We start from the raw sequence: 15275 nt of genomic DNA, 5'->3' as shown, positions 1-15275 counted from the left end.
TTTTTCCAAAAGCATGAGCAAAAGTTTACAGCAATGTATAAATGGTAAACTACACATAGGCATCTACAAAAAATACAGCAATACAGTGACAGTAAAAGTTCCTCTTGTAAGGAACTTCTTTAGTGGCTTGTGGAACTTCTTTAGTGGCTTGTATTGACATCACTGTGTGATCAGTCTGCATCATGTGTCACAGTACTTTGCACAGAAATTTGCATGATGTGGCAATTAATTTTAAAAAGTGAAATAAACTCACAAATACATACCCATATAAGCCATGAATCAATAGTCCCAAACAGAGCTCTTCCATCATCAACTGCTTGCTGAATCTCTTTCACATTATCCAAAAGCCATCGAAGTTTCACTGCACTAAAATAAGTGCTAAGTGGAAGACCAGTTCTAGACTGTAAAATTAAAAAAAAAAATAATCCTTTAATCATAGAATCATCTTGGTTGGAAAAAACTTTTAAGAGCACTGAGTCCAACTGTTAACCTAACACTGCCAAGTCAGCCACCAAACCATGCCCCCAAGAACCTCATCTACATGTCTTTTAAACACCTCCAGGGATAGTGATTCCACCACTTCCTTGGGCAGCCTGTTCCAATGCCTGACAACCCTTTCCGTTAATAATTTTTCCTAATATCCAATCTAAACCTTCCCTGGTGCAACTCGAGACCACGCAAGTATCTTTACCATGAATACTCTAGTTATATGTAAAATTGTGAAAATAAGATGAAAACCAAAGACACAAAGCTCAGAGAAATGACACAAGCTTGTTATTTAAATAAGTATTAAGGATACAATACACAAGTCTCAAAATATCAAAACCAAACGAACAGTGCACTGATGGACAAATATCAAAGCTGATCTACATGCAGTTCAAAGACCATTTACATGGAAATAGTTGTTTGCAGAAATCCTGTCTTATCTAGGATATCTCCAAATGACTAGACAGCAAGTAATGCCAACAAAAATGAGTTGCATGACTCAGGAAAGATCAAATTTGTATTCTACTAGAAATGAAAAATCAAATAAGTTTATATGCTTTGCGACATCCATTTCCTGGCTATAGGAAAATACATAATATACAAAATACACAATATTTATACAATCAATCAAGGAAAATATAAATCAAAGAATTATGACACCTTTTTGCAAGCATTTTTTTCCAATTTGTTATATGCATATATACAAACATAAAAAAAAAGAAATAATTTGCTCTTTATAAAATATCTTCCCAGTTCTCAGATTGGTTGCAATTGATTTCAATATTAAGGCATAAAATAAGAAAGGATAATATATTTCACATCAATAAATTATTTTCCAACCTTTTTTTTCTAGTTGCTCTTAATTTTTATGTGTGATGCTTACTTATCATTCGATAGGTAGCACATGACTAAGTCTTACTATCCATTACTCATTTAACATCTCTAGTGAGATAGGTAAGGAATGTTAACCACTTGTTTTGAGGAAAATAAACATTTTCCAGTCTCAGATCTGTAGTATAGTATTATGCACATTTTTTATTATTTGACAAGCTAAGAGGGACTAGAAGCTAGAATTGACCGACTTGGTTTTGGGGAATTCTAAGCACACATCTCCAAAATATTATATACTGCAGCAACAGGAATTCAGCTACTATTTAAAAGTTCTGGATTATCTCTTACCTTAAAATATGCTTTGTTTTTTCCTGGAATTCTTTTAAGAAGCCGTTCAACTGTTGACTGGGTTCTCAGGTCAAGCCACACTAAAAACACAAATAAAATTAACTGATCATGTGATTTAATACACGAAAAGCGACATGTACTAGCTGCTTCTACGAAACTAGAGTTCTTGCCAGTAAACTTCTGCCTTTATTTTTAGCCTTTCATGTAGTTGAAAGAATATTGTATTACTATTGTATTTTTAATGTAGCGTTGCAAAAATTAAAAATGTTTAGATAAACTCATTTGATTCAGAAGAACAAATGATTTGAGAAATCGAACAGAATTTTCCACAAAATAGGATACCTATTTTTCTCTACCGGAGCATATGCAAATGATTAATAGTATCTTGTTTACAGCAGATAACTGTCATTAAACTAGGAAGCTAAAACAAATAGCAGGTTGATTATTTACTATTTCTATGAAAACTTTGAACTAAAGTGCTATGTCAGAGTTATGAAGGTACAGCTGGACTTGAGATAAAGCTGTAAACAACATATATTTGAGCTCAGAGAAGTCCTGGGTATTCAGTGATACTATGTTAAACTAAATCTGGCACTTGACATGGCCTAAAAGAGCAAATTTAGACAATTATAATTTCTCAGCTGATATAATCTGAAAAGCCAAGGTAAGTTAAAAATAAAAGTCCAAATCAATAAGTAGTCATTAAACCTATTTAACACATTTTTCCTATAAAGTCAAATCAAAAGCATTCAGAAAATTTAGTAAGCTACTTCATTTAAAAGGAAGCGATTGTCATTCAGAGGAACCTTGACAGGCTTGAGAGGTCTGCCTGTGCAAACCACACGAAGTTTAACAAGGTCACATGCAGGTCCTGCACATGGGGAAGGGCAATCCCAAGCACAAATACAGGCTGGGCAGAGAATGGATAGAGAGCAGCCCTGAGGAGAAGGACTTGGGGGTGTTGATGTGAAGCTCAACATGAGCCAGCAATGTGCACTTGCAGCCCAGAAAGCCTGGGCTGCATCAAAAGAAGCATGACCAGCAGGTCGAGGGAGATGATTCTCCCCCTCTACTCCATTCTTGTGAGACCCCCACCTGGAGCACTGTGTCCAGCTCCAGGGTCCTCAGTACAGGAAAGACATGGACAGGTTGGAGAGGGTCCAGAGGACGCCACAAAAATTATCAGAGGGATGGAACACCTCTCCTGTGAGGTCAGCCTGAGAGAGTTCAGGTTGTTCAGCCTGGAGAACAGTAGGCTCTGAGAACACCTTATAGCAGCCTTCCAGTACCTAAAGGGGCCTACAAGAAAGCTGGAGAGGGACTTTTTACAAGGGCATGTAGTAGCAGGGCAAGGGGTAATGGCTTTTAACTGAAAGAAGGTAGATTTGTATTAGATATAACGAAGAAATTCTTTACTGTTAGGGTGGTGAGGCACTGGCACAAGCTGCCCAGAGGAGCTGTGGATGCCCCATCCCCGGAAGTGTTCAAGGCCAGGTTGGATGGGACTTTGAGCAATCTGGTCTAGCGGAAGGTGTCCCTGCCCGTGGCAGGGGGATGGGATCTAGATGGGTCTTTACGGTCCCTTCCAACCCAAAACATTCTATGATTCTATAAGTCTATGATTCTATAAGAGCTTCATTACATGCCAAGGATGTACAAAACCCCTCAGGAACATTGTTTTTTGTTAAAAGCCCATAAAGCAATTTATTAAGTAAAAATTTTAACAGACTAGGCTTTTTAAAAATTGCTCTGGTGTACACAAACACACAACTTATGACACAGGTATCAAAAAATCAAAGAAGTTAGTAGGCTAGACCACAATGAGATCTGCACAGGATACTAGGGAAGCGCTTTTCTACAACACTCTCATTTTATGATATTACATACTCAGAAAATACAGTAGTTACCAATAGCATTAGAAAGAGGTTCTCCAGTTGTCTTGTCCCAAACCACTGTTGTTTCTCTCTGATTGCTGACTCCAATGGCTTCAGAACAAAATAGAAAGAAGTATTCTTTTCAGAAGGTTTGTTTTCTCCTTTTGGGGGGTGAAGGAGGGTAGGGAAAGGTGGAGTGGAGGGAGGAACAGGTAAGGAGAAGAGGAAAGTAAATGGGAAATAAAAAGCTTCCAACTTTTTCATGTTATGATCTAGCAATGGTACCTCTAAAAACTCACCATTCAACTTTTGCTGTTTAATCTATGTGCTCTAAATCCCTTTTTTTTTTTTTCACAAGCTGAGACAGCAACAACACTGACACGGAAAGTATCTGTTCCTGTTAAGTCCTGATTTAAATTTCAGAATTTCTTAATTTGTCACTTGTCTCTGTGATTTTGCAAGATTAGGTTAAGTCTACTTGGTAGATTTTGCATTGCTAATATACACAACAGACTTATTTCCTCATTATTCCTCCCAAACAAACTGCTCTCAATTCCAGTTTAACATCTTCTTTGAGGCCAGCACATGCTGCCATCGTTCTTTTTATTGACTTAAAAACTAGGGAATCTGTCTTGTTCAACCATGAAGATGTTAAAGCCCTTGGTTACCCTTAAGTACCAGGAATACCTTTTATGTTAGTGATGTCTATGTTCAGTTGTTGCAGTTTCTCACAGGTCCTTTCAACACATTCATGGACAGACTTTAATATTTCCTTTGGATCTTGTTCTACCCATCTGTAATAAAAAGTAAACACAAGTTAATAGAAGACAAAAGTTACATTTAGGGGAAAAAAAGAAATTCTAGTCTGAAAAACCAGCTGAGTATTTTGTCACAATCATAACTACAAAGTATGTTTTACATATACAGAAAAAGTGTAATGAATTTCAAACCTTTTTAAACAGTAAGCTGTATTTTCACAAGAAAACTATCTGCAGAAAACAAAAACATTTGTTTTGGTTTATTCTATACAGAGGGCTTTGGCAACAAAATGGTAGGTCAGTTAAGAAGAAACAAACAAAAAAATGCCTAAGAGAACAAACCAAGCAATTTCTATGGACTAAGCTGAAGACTATAATTAAATTGTAATAATGAACAGTTTTACCACTTTAAAGGAGACTTAAAGTCTCATTTAAACTTAAGTTCCAATCTTCAATGTTTAAACTTTAGATATGTTAAAGAGTAGTCAGAGTAAAACACAAAATATTTTTCGTTTACGTAACTCAGAGCACATACCAGACAAGTGTCTTTTTTAATGCCATTTTTCCTACTACACAATCTTTTATAGCAGATACTATGTTCTTAATAATTATTAATCAACTTCAGTTTTGATCATTCACAGATAAAAATATATAAGTTCTACAAAAATGTACACAAACAAATTAAAAAAACAGAGAAAATTCATACCCTTCTTTGGGGAATTTCTGCTCTATCTCAACTTGATGGTGACTCAAGAGCTCTGCTGTTTTCGCATTAAAAACCTGAAAATAAATTACACAACAGAATTTTCTATAAACACAGAAGTTTAAACAACAATTAGTTAACATTTATTCTTCTGAACAAATACAGTGATAATTGATAGTCAGAATCTGTCATCAACCCAAATATCCATATAAGCCAGGTTCAAATATATGGATTTTGTAATTAAGGTGAGCAAAGAATATTTTGGTGAGCTTTGCTGTCAATTAAAACTGCTTTTCTTTTCCTTGATGGATTGGGAAAGAACCACATTTTTTCTTGTGGAGGTTGTAGAAATTAAACTCCTGATGCATTTTAGAACATACCTCTCAGTAAAATACCCACTGCTAGTCATAATAACATCTATTTAGTTCCCGCTCAGATACTCTAATGCCAGAGCTATGCCTTTTCTTGGGTTAGCTCAGTTAGCTCACTTTTAGGGAGAGTGATTTTAAGAGAGACAATCACACATCATCTAGAAAGCACAGAAGGGACCAAACTATGAAGAAAGAGAAAGCACCTAGGCAGAAACAAACTACAAATACAGAGCTCATGAACAATCTGATGAAAAAAGCATCACAATATATTTAAAAAAGAGAAGAAAATGCAGAAAAGTGACTTGGATTTGGATATACTACAATAAAAACCAGCAGAGTAGAGAATTCTGAGGACTTTACTAATGGTTGTTCTTAAGGAATCACAAGTTAGATGCTCCCCGCCTTGCAGTAGAAGCTCTGTTAGAATACACACTGATATTCCTAGGCTTGTTTCCAAAAGTAATCTACTGTGGCCAAGGTATGACAACACCCAGTAAAACATCCAACTGAATTGTACAATGAGTAAATCAGCATAATTGACTGGGCAATGACGACATTCCTGTGAAAACGTCTTTCTCACAAGCATCATGCAGAATTTTCTGCTTGAAGAATGTTCAGGGACCTAGAAATTAAAATCTAGCAGCAGAGAGATGAACTGCAGAACATGCCAGTAGGACACCACCCTATCTTTCTATGGCAAGCAGAGGAGCGTCAGACTGAGAAATCACTCTCATGCTAAGGGCACAAAATTCAGTTATACCCATCCACTCTCCACAATACAACTGAAACTTTTCTAGACTTCTCATTCCACACATTTTAGGAATTTCTCTAAAAAGCTTTTAATCCATAAACTCTTGATTTCATTTAGATAGTACAGTTTACTCTGAAACTAGTACAACAAATCTGATGAAGAGCAGATGAAGTTCTGATTCTCTAGTTTCTTTGAAACCTGAAAGTGTATCTTTAGAGTGAAACTTTGAAGTTTAGAAACATTCTAGTTATATATTAGAATCACAGAATAATTCCAGCTGAAAGGGACCTTGAGAGATCTCTAGTACAACCTCCTGCTCAAGGCAGGGTCAGCTATGAGATTAGACCAGGTTGCTCAAGGATTTTTTCTAGACAGGTCTTGAAAATCTTCAAGGATGGAAACAGCACAACCTCTCTGGAAAACACTAAAAGCTAATTTTTCCCCTCCTCTTCTCACAAAAGAAGTCTTTAAAAGGTATGTGTTCATCCTTTTCTGTTATTAGTTGGAAAGATTACATAGAAAATGCGTCGCTGTATTCTTTTTACCATATTTATTTATCTGTGTGTGTTTCAACTACCAGCTCAGGCTTGACATGATGCTATCTTAATAAGAGGGTAAGCTCTGTCAGTACTGCATGCTTGGAAGGAACTAATATGATGGGATAAGGGTTTCAAAATGCTATGCGACATAGTTAGTAGCAGAGATTAAGTTTTGCATGTGTGCAGAAAGATTTCTTATACTTGAAATTGCCTTTCTGCCAAAAGCATAGTGACATTTACTAAGTTTTTATAATAAAGATAGAAAGATAGAAGACATTTTATTCAACGTGTATGTATCTGACCTACTAACAATATTAAATATCACTCAATAATCATTCACCATTAATCATTCAGTATTCCTTGAAACAGAAGGCAGTGCATAAGGATTCCTACTGTTTGCAGGAAATAAATACAGATTTAATTAGACAAGGTCATTCATTCAACCTGGCATGTGTGACCTGCAGATAATAAAAGGATGAAGCTCTAGCATAGCAAGGCTTTTTGTCTCCTTCTAAGAAACCTGTTCTAACAGCAATAAATTCTCAAGAAGCAATAATACTAAAAATGCATAGATTTTTCACGCCCATAGAGAAGAACTAGGCAAACATGCTCTCCTAATCTATCACAAGGGAAACTGCAAGCTTCTGACATCTTCAACAAAAGCAGCAGACACTCCCTGTACCTCAAGGCAAGGGATTAAAAAGTTTCACTGAGGACAATACCATGCTATACAGTGCTAAACAGAATTCTGATACACGAAAGGATGCCAAACATAAATGACTCATTACATTTACACTCAGAAGACGATAGACAAAGTAGGGAATAAATAGAACAAATGGTACAGTCTCTCATTCCCTGTGCCTTCCTCCCCCCTCGAAAAAAAAAAAACCAACTGTTGCCAAAAAAAATCCCCAAACCATCTTTGCTTCTCTCTGACAGTGGTGAGAGAAATAGATGACAATGAGTAATTCAGATAAGGTCAATATATTCCTGTTGAAACAGGTTTGAAGTGTATTTTTGTCACTGCTCTCCTTCCTTTCATATTCATTAAGAACGGATTCCAGTTTATGTTACTGATCTCTCACTTTCGGGGGGCTGGGGAGAAAGTCAAAGTCAGTTTTGCCTTAATTGTATCAGCAGTGGTCATAAAAGAATTGTCTAGGCTATTTGGACATGCAGAGCTCTCATGAACCGAGATGACCTGATGAAAACCGCCAGATATGTATTGAATTCTCTGGTAAGAGATTAAAGAAAAGGAATAAGTAACACCTTCCTTCCACTCCCAACAAATTATCATACAAAGAACTAGAGCTTGAGCCTTGAATCTCAGAGTGAAGGAGAATAAAGACCTACTTAGCTACGCTGCATGTAAGCAAGCAGACAAGCACAAGAGCTGATCACTTAATTCAAGCTCTTTATAGGGTCTCTTAACAGAATACATGACATCATATGAAGCAGTGCAAACAATTAATAGTCATAGAATCATAGAATACTAGGTTGGAAGAGACCTCATGGATCATCTGGTCCAACCTTTCTTCGCAAAAGCACAGTCTAGACAAGCTGGCCCAGCACCCTGTCCAGCTGAATCTTAAAAGTTGCATGATATTACACTGAGTCTAATAATTCAGATCAATCAGTTCTAACAGTTTTCGAAGAATGAAAATAAATATGAGACAAATGGACACATGAGGCTCCTGGAAGCGCACAGCTGAAAAGACAATAGTGAAAAAATATTTTAGAAGTAACTTTTCATGATTTTCAAGCTTTGCCATGTAACTCTGACTGCAGAAATGCTACTTCTGTTAGCCTATGCTGTATCTTCATGACTTTCTGTTAAACTGGAACACCTATGGCTTTGCAGGCAAACAAGCTCAGAGCTGGAGTTCTGAACTTGCATTGAAATCAGCCCAACTAGGGGAAGGATGACAAACAATAATTCCACCTTTAGCATTTAACTAGGATTAGCAGGTAGTCAGAATGTATGAATAAGCACGGTTTAACAAGTCTCCTAGAAATTATCTTGCTTGGAAGGCTCCTGATGAACAGACCTTGCCCCTCCCTCAAGGAGGTGCTTATGATTATGGGAATACAAAGCAAAATACAATGTGTTTTAAACGATAAAAGCCAAGACTTAGGGAAAAAAAAGAAGTATTTGCAATATTTTTAACCCTTCATGTTAGCTATACTATCGAGTTCTGCTTTTTCCCAAAAGGTCATGTTACTTCAGTAGAAGGGTGAAATGGATTTCCCTCTGAAGGGTAAGCTCAATGGGTTCTAAGTTTTTCCTTATCTAAAACCAGTTTCTGTTTACTGAAAAAAATGCTTACAGCGTTATAAAGCTTTATTTAAATGTTTCTTCTGGAAATGAAGTAACAGAAGAAAGAAATATTGTCTGTAGCTAACTGACAAACCTAGAACTTAAAGTACTGTATACATACTTCACTGTTTGTGGACTTCACTGAGTGTTTAGAGTCTTGCTGTTCCTGGCTAAAATGCCAGGAAGACTTCACTCAGCAAATACCCTTCAAGAGATCAGGCAGTTGCTCAGATGGCCATTAGCTCCCGATCTCAAGACTTTAGCAAAAGAGTGGATTTTTATTACAATGGATTTTTATTATATCATTCTTGAATAAAATCAAATGGAAAATGACAAATGCAAGTATTTGACAAAAATATTTGGCAAAACATCTTGACCAAAATTTAGTCATATGGGTACACTTGTTCAGCCTACTCAATTTATTTTCCTACTTGATATATTGAGGAAAATGAGCCTTAAGAAATTGCGCTGGTACTCAAAGCACTGCGCTCTCCCTGGTAACTCTGTTACCCAAGTTCATCCCAACCTAACAGAGAAGTTGACATCTCAAAAATAATTACACCTAATTTTGCAAAAGCAAGTAGCTTAGCAAAAAAAAAAAAAAAAAATCCAAATTAGGGTCCCCAGAGCATAAAACTACAGCATAAGCTAAAACTGTACTGCATGTGAGAGGCAAGGATAAACGAGTGACAGTAACAGAAATGCACCTAATTTCTGGTGTTTCTTGATCATCTATGCTCATACAGCCTCATTCATGTAAGCAGGAGAATCTCTCAAAATTTGTGTCCATACACAGAATAATTAATTCTGGAAGGAATCTCTTGAGGTCGTCTAGCCCAACCCACTGCTCAGGTAAGCTTAAAGTTAGACCAGGTTGTTCAGGGCCTTTTCTAGTCAGGTGTTGAGTGTCTGCAAGGATGAAAATTCAACAGACTTTCTGGGCCTCTGACTCAGAGCCCCTCATAGTGAGACATGTCTTCCTGACATCCATTTGGAACTTCACTTGCTGCAACTCGTGTTCATGTCCTATTGTCTTTTTCTATGCATGCCTAAGAAAAGGCTGATTCTGTGTTCTCTACAGACCGTGGTTAGATAGCTGAAGACAGCCCTTTAGACTCCCATATGACAAAACAAGCCCTGATCTCCCAACCTCTCCTTGCATGCCTTGTGCTGCAGACTCTCTCTTCCTCTGGAGGGACCAAAACCAGACACAGTGTTCTTGATGCTGCCTCCTAAGTGCCACACAGATGGCAATAACTGCTTCCTTTGATCAGCAGTCTGCACTTTTCTTAATGTGGTTAATCTTCACTGCAACAAGGACACAGTGCTCCCTTATATTCAACTTGCTGTCCAGGAGGAATGCAGGTCCTTTTTCACCAAGCTGCTTATTAGCCTTCTGTCCCAAGTGCTAAACTTTGTTGAACTTCATGAAGCTTCTGCCAGGCCCCTTCTCCAACTGGAATTTCAATGAACTGCTCCCCCTGGTCAGTGATCATCTGCATGCTTGAGAAGGTATTCCAACACATCCCTGAGGCTGTTGATGAAAATACTATGTATGGGGTATCAGCCCTCACTACTGACTGCTGTGGAACACCACATGTAAATTGGCCACTTGTAATTGTAAATTTAGACTTTGAACTGTTGACACTACCCTTTGGCCCCAAAGACCAGCCAGGTTTTCACTCAGACACCTTTAACCTGGTAAAAATCATATGCCTTCCATCTTAAAAAACTAGGTAACAGTTGCACTGTACTACTGAAGACGTGCAAAGTAACTAACAATTAGATTTTGACTGTTGACTTGGTGAAGATCAAAATTGTTGGAAGCACTAGAGAAAAAAAAATAGAAATCAGTGAGAAAGGTATGCAAAATAACTAACACAGTAAAAGATCAAGAGGTAATAAGAGACTCAAGGAAATGAAAAGAACACATTACATTTTGGCTTAAAATATTTCGAAGCAAAGTCTCCTCACTGTGGCAATCTCTTCCCAGCATAGAATTCTCCAGATACATGTGTTATTATTTGAATGACTGATGCAACTTGCAGCAGAACCCTGCACACTTTGACCTCTTCTTCCCACCTACCCCATGGTCTGATTTAATTCAGTGATGATGTATCTTTTTTGCTTAAATCCACATAACTTTATTAACATAACAGTTTGGTCACACTGACAAATTTAAGACAACACTGTATTTTGAAATGAATTGAGAGAAACTGAGATGGATATAAGAAGAACTGAAGAGCAATAGACACAATACACTTTAAAAAAAAAAAGGAAAGAACTACGGCCTCTTATTTATTAGTGTGAGCATCTGAAACCTCTGACAGATGAAACATACCTCAAGTAGACAGAAAAAAAACCTACTGTATACGAGCCATTGATGAATGCATCTAGCGTAAGAAATTCCTTGCTAGAGGAACTTGTAAAAATACTTGTAAAAAGAGCTTGAGTGTAAACTTAAAGCTTGCAGTGTCTCTTTTAGTTCTACTAGTGTTACCCTTTTTGGCTACAAAAAAACTTAACTTAGTGTACGCATAAAGCAGATAGAATTTATCTTCAGGTGTTACAGTGAACTCTTCCGAATTATTTTCCAACAAGGACTCCTGAGTGGCATTCGAGAGAGCCCGCTGGTGTCATTTGTCAGTTTGGAGTCTCTCCGCCCCCAGATCTGTGTTTTGTCATTTGACAATCCCATGAAGGTCATGATATTGAGCAATAACAGTAACACAGGTCAGGAAGATATCCTGCTTCATGAAAGAACATTCAATATAGGGGAAGCATTAAAAATAAAATAAAATATTTTTTTTTTAAAAAAAAGGACAAGCCAAAACATGCATCTTCCCAGTTCAATGTGCACATTTGACAACATTTTGTATCTAGCTATTATCTCTATTCAACTTCAATAGTGGGAATTATCACTGGGACCTAAGTCAAATTACCATGACTTACTGACTAGGTGACAGGACATTTGTAGAGATTTGCAAACAGGATGTTTATATAGTAAATTTCATATACAATAACAACATTAGTTACTGTCTATTGCATAATCTGGAAATAACTAGAGCCTGAAACTAAACGACTTGTATCTATGATTACCATATTAATCATCCCATCCTTAAACTGTCTTTCTCCAGCACTTAAACAGCCCTATCTTTCGTAAGGTGTACAAGTTCAGTCGCTTGAATACCCACAGTGCATGGGGTGCACTGACACTAAGGTTGTAGCCTCCAGAACCGCAGCAGTCAGTTCAACAGGCCCACGTAGACTTTAGAGTGGAATGAAGCAGTCATTGCATTGTTTGAACACTAGCTAACCACAGTCACTGAACTCTCACGGATCTGTTTCTCCAGTGTCTGAGCACCTTGTCGATTTAATTTCATTCAGGCCAAGAGACCAGACAGATTTAAAACACAGCCTGCTCGAAGGAGCAGGATTTTGCAGCCCCCTCAAGCAGCAGCCAAAAACGCTGGCCTCCGGCTTGCTCTGGGGCCGGGCGGGCACTGCTGGCACCGCGGCCCGGCCCGCTCCCCTCTGTTCTCTGTCAGACGAGCAGCGCTGCTCGCCCCCTAACGCGGCGGGAAGATGACAGGGGTCTGATCACCGGGCGATACCGCTGGCCTGCGGCTCTGCCACCCCCGTGTCCACCGGCACCCGCTTCTCGCGAAGCGGCACACCCGGCCTGCCCTGGGGCAGAAGGATACCGGCTCGGGGCAAAAGACGCGAGCCGGGGCGGAGGCAGCTCGGCCCTGCGCGGCCCGCTCCCCCTGCCCTTCCCCAAGGGCACAGCAGAGGCCGGGGGAACCCCGCGAGGATGCGGGGAGAGGGAAGTAGCCGCCGGCCCCCGCACTCCTCAGCGCCCGGGGCGGCCCCAAGCCCCACGATGTGCTCACCAGGAAGCGAGTGGAGCTGGTGCCCTGATCGATGGAGCCCACCAGTGGCCCCAGCACCATCCGGTCCGACGCGGCCATGAGCCCCCCTGAGCCGCCCGTTGGGTCCCCTCAGCGATCCCTCAGCGAGCGGTTAACGGCCGCGCCGACGCTGCCCCAGCAGCTCGCGGCCAGCGGCGCGTGGCTGCCGAGGTGAAGCCGGCGGAGGGGCGGGGCGGGGGGCGGGCGGGGCCGGGGGGCGCTGCCGCGCGCGTAGTCGGCCCGCAGCCAACCAGAGCTCGGGGCGCGGCGGGGGCGGAGAGGCGGGGGCGGGGCCGGGAAGCGCAGGAAGTGGGACAGTGGCGGGGGAGGTGGGGGCTGCGGGGGGGGCGGTGAGAGCGTCACGCGACGGTTACTCCCTCTTCCCCGCCCGCCCGAGCGCGGTTGGCGCGGGTGGAGCCGTTGGCGCGAGCGGAGCCGTTGGCCTGAGGGCAGGCGCGGGAAGCCTGAGGGGTTTCCTGACGCGAGTCGCTTGGCGAGGGGCTTCGGAGGGCGATGAGAGGTTCCCGGGAGAGCCTGCTGAACGAGGTCCCGGGGCCCCAGCCTGGGATCGTTTGTGCCCTGCGGCGGCGTTCCCCGGAGCGAAACCTGTTTCGCCTGTAATCAGGGAAAAGGAGGAAAAAAAAACCCCTCGCGGGCCCGGCCGGCGGCTCTGCCGCTCTGAGGCGGGATCCAGCCGCTGAGGATGAGCGTTCGGGAGGTGCCAAGCCGGGATGTCCACTGGAAATTTTCTGTTCAGAGCGAATACTGCCAGGGATGCAATTCAAAACTGAGTCACCGTTGCCATGGCGATGGCTGAAAAACGTTACTAGGCCCAAAGGGTCTTGTTTCATCTTTCAAAGCTTTACCCTATGTCAAGCAAAAAATACAAACCTTAAAAAATGAGATCGTGATCCTCCTTCCTTACTATGTGTTGGTAACTAGTGCTTCAAGAAAAACTGCTGGTGTTGCAACACCCGTGATAGAACTGCAAAAGCTAATAATGCTGACTAAAGCACACGAAAAGTCAGCCCCCAGAGAAACCGTTACATAGATTTGTCTTTGCTGAAACTCCCCATGAGTGGTATTTGTCCAAACTCATGGCGTCTTGTTGGCATTGCTGCCTGATCAGCAAAAACTGATTGCTGCCACTTGGTAATGTTTTGTGTGACATCATACCCAACACTTCTGACATACCCTTTTTTTGTCTGTTAGTACTTGAGCTAGTGTCTAGGAGCCTTGGTTGGGATGTGAACAATGCTATCTGCTAACGTGTAATAAATAGCAAGGGATTTAGTTGCAGCTAATAATTACAAAATCTGAAATGAGACAAATGCATCTTAGTAGTAAGATCCATATTTTCAAGAGTGAGAATAATGAAGCACTGGAAACATTTACCAAATATTATGAAGGATTATCTCTTATTCTAAAATTTTATAACCAAGACTGGTATTTTTTCTTAGAACTTAAGCTGTAGTTCAGAGATCAATTTGCTCAGGGACATGCTGCAACCCATAGGGAAGGATCCAGAGCAGGTCATACATACTAGAAGGTCATGATGATCCCTCCTGGCTTTGCAAGACATCTCTCCTCTACTTCCTCGTCATGGTGGATGCTGCAGGCAGCTTCTACTCTAGAGCCACAGGCAACAACTGCAGTTGGCTTGTAAAGCTTATGCAAGATTACAGCATCTTCATGTAGATTAGTGATTTGAGGAATTAATCTCATGGGATCGTAGTTAAGTCTGAATTCATTAGTACAGTTGCTAGGCAAAGTGTGGGGTTTGTGTTATTTCTTCTGTTTCTTCTAAAAACTGCCGTATGGTATTTTGAATGTATTTTATCTCAAGATAAGACATGATTATTTTCAGCAAAGATTGCGGTCTCTCAGGTTCCAAAAAGAGAGGAAGCAATATCTTAACTGATATTTATGCAAAACATGAAATACTACTTCACCTATGCAAAATTTCTAAAGATCACTGAGTTACAGAAATTTTCTAGGAGGTGCAGATCTTCAGTTTTTTTGGGGTATTCTTCAGCAGTGTCTATGTGTTTTTGTAGACTGTGAACAGGAGGGGTGGCAGTGATAACCTGTGCTATTTATTTAACCTGAAACAGACACAAGCAAGACAGAATGAGGAAGAATTTTGACTGAAACTGGAAAATATAGAGTTAGGGAGAATTGCCTATTCTTCCTAGCTCATTCAGCAGTGTACTCTCCCTTCTTTTACATTTCTATTCAGTGTTTGAAGTGAAATGGTTTTTTCCTGTAGTATTTATTATACAATACAGGAGCGTTAGTATTTGCAGAGTTATTAGTACAGGTGTTGGGCACTGTCCCAAGGAAGATGCCTGCAGGGGAAGGAAGGATGGAGCTGTGGCCGTACCTT

General features: G+C 40.3%; 1 protein-coding gene across 5 annotated transcripts in view; it reads right to left on the bottom strand.

Annotated features, from left to right (window-relative positions):
- Nucleotides 1-13049, bottom strand: part of GK (glycerol kinase) — a 38888-nt gene extending 25839 nt beyond the window's left edge. For all 5 annotated transcript variants that reach the window (XM_065654881.1, XM_065654899.1, XM_065654891.1 and 2 more), the window contains exons 1-6: nucleotides 12872-13049; nucleotides 5004-5077; nucleotides 4227-4333; nucleotides 3573-3650; nucleotides 1666-1745; nucleotides 264-401 (exon numbers count right to left, since the gene is read on the bottom strand). In XM_065654881.1, the coding sequence (XP_065510953.1) occupies nucleotides 264-401; nucleotides 1666-1745; nucleotides 3573-3650; nucleotides 4227-4333; nucleotides 5004-5077; nucleotides 12872-12949 (555 nt within the window). In that variant the 5' untranslated portion in view covers nucleotides 12950-13049. The remainder of the gene's footprint in view (nucleotides 1-263; nucleotides 402-1665; nucleotides 1746-3572; nucleotides 3651-4226; nucleotides 4334-5003; nucleotides 5078-12871) is intronic.
- Between the last annotated feature and the right edge of the window lie 2226 nt (nucleotides 13050-15275).

The sequence above is a fragment of the Caloenas nicobarica genome, chromosome 1 (genome assembly GCF_036013445.1).
Source record: "Caloenas nicobarica isolate bCalNic1 chromosome 1, bCalNic1.hap1, whole genome shotgun sequence".
Lineage (NCBI taxonomy): Eukaryota > Metazoa > Chordata > Aves > Columbiformes > Columbidae > Caloenas > Caloenas nicobarica.
Note: the sequence above shows the minus strand (reverse complement) of the source record. Positions and strands in the feature narration are given on the sequence as shown.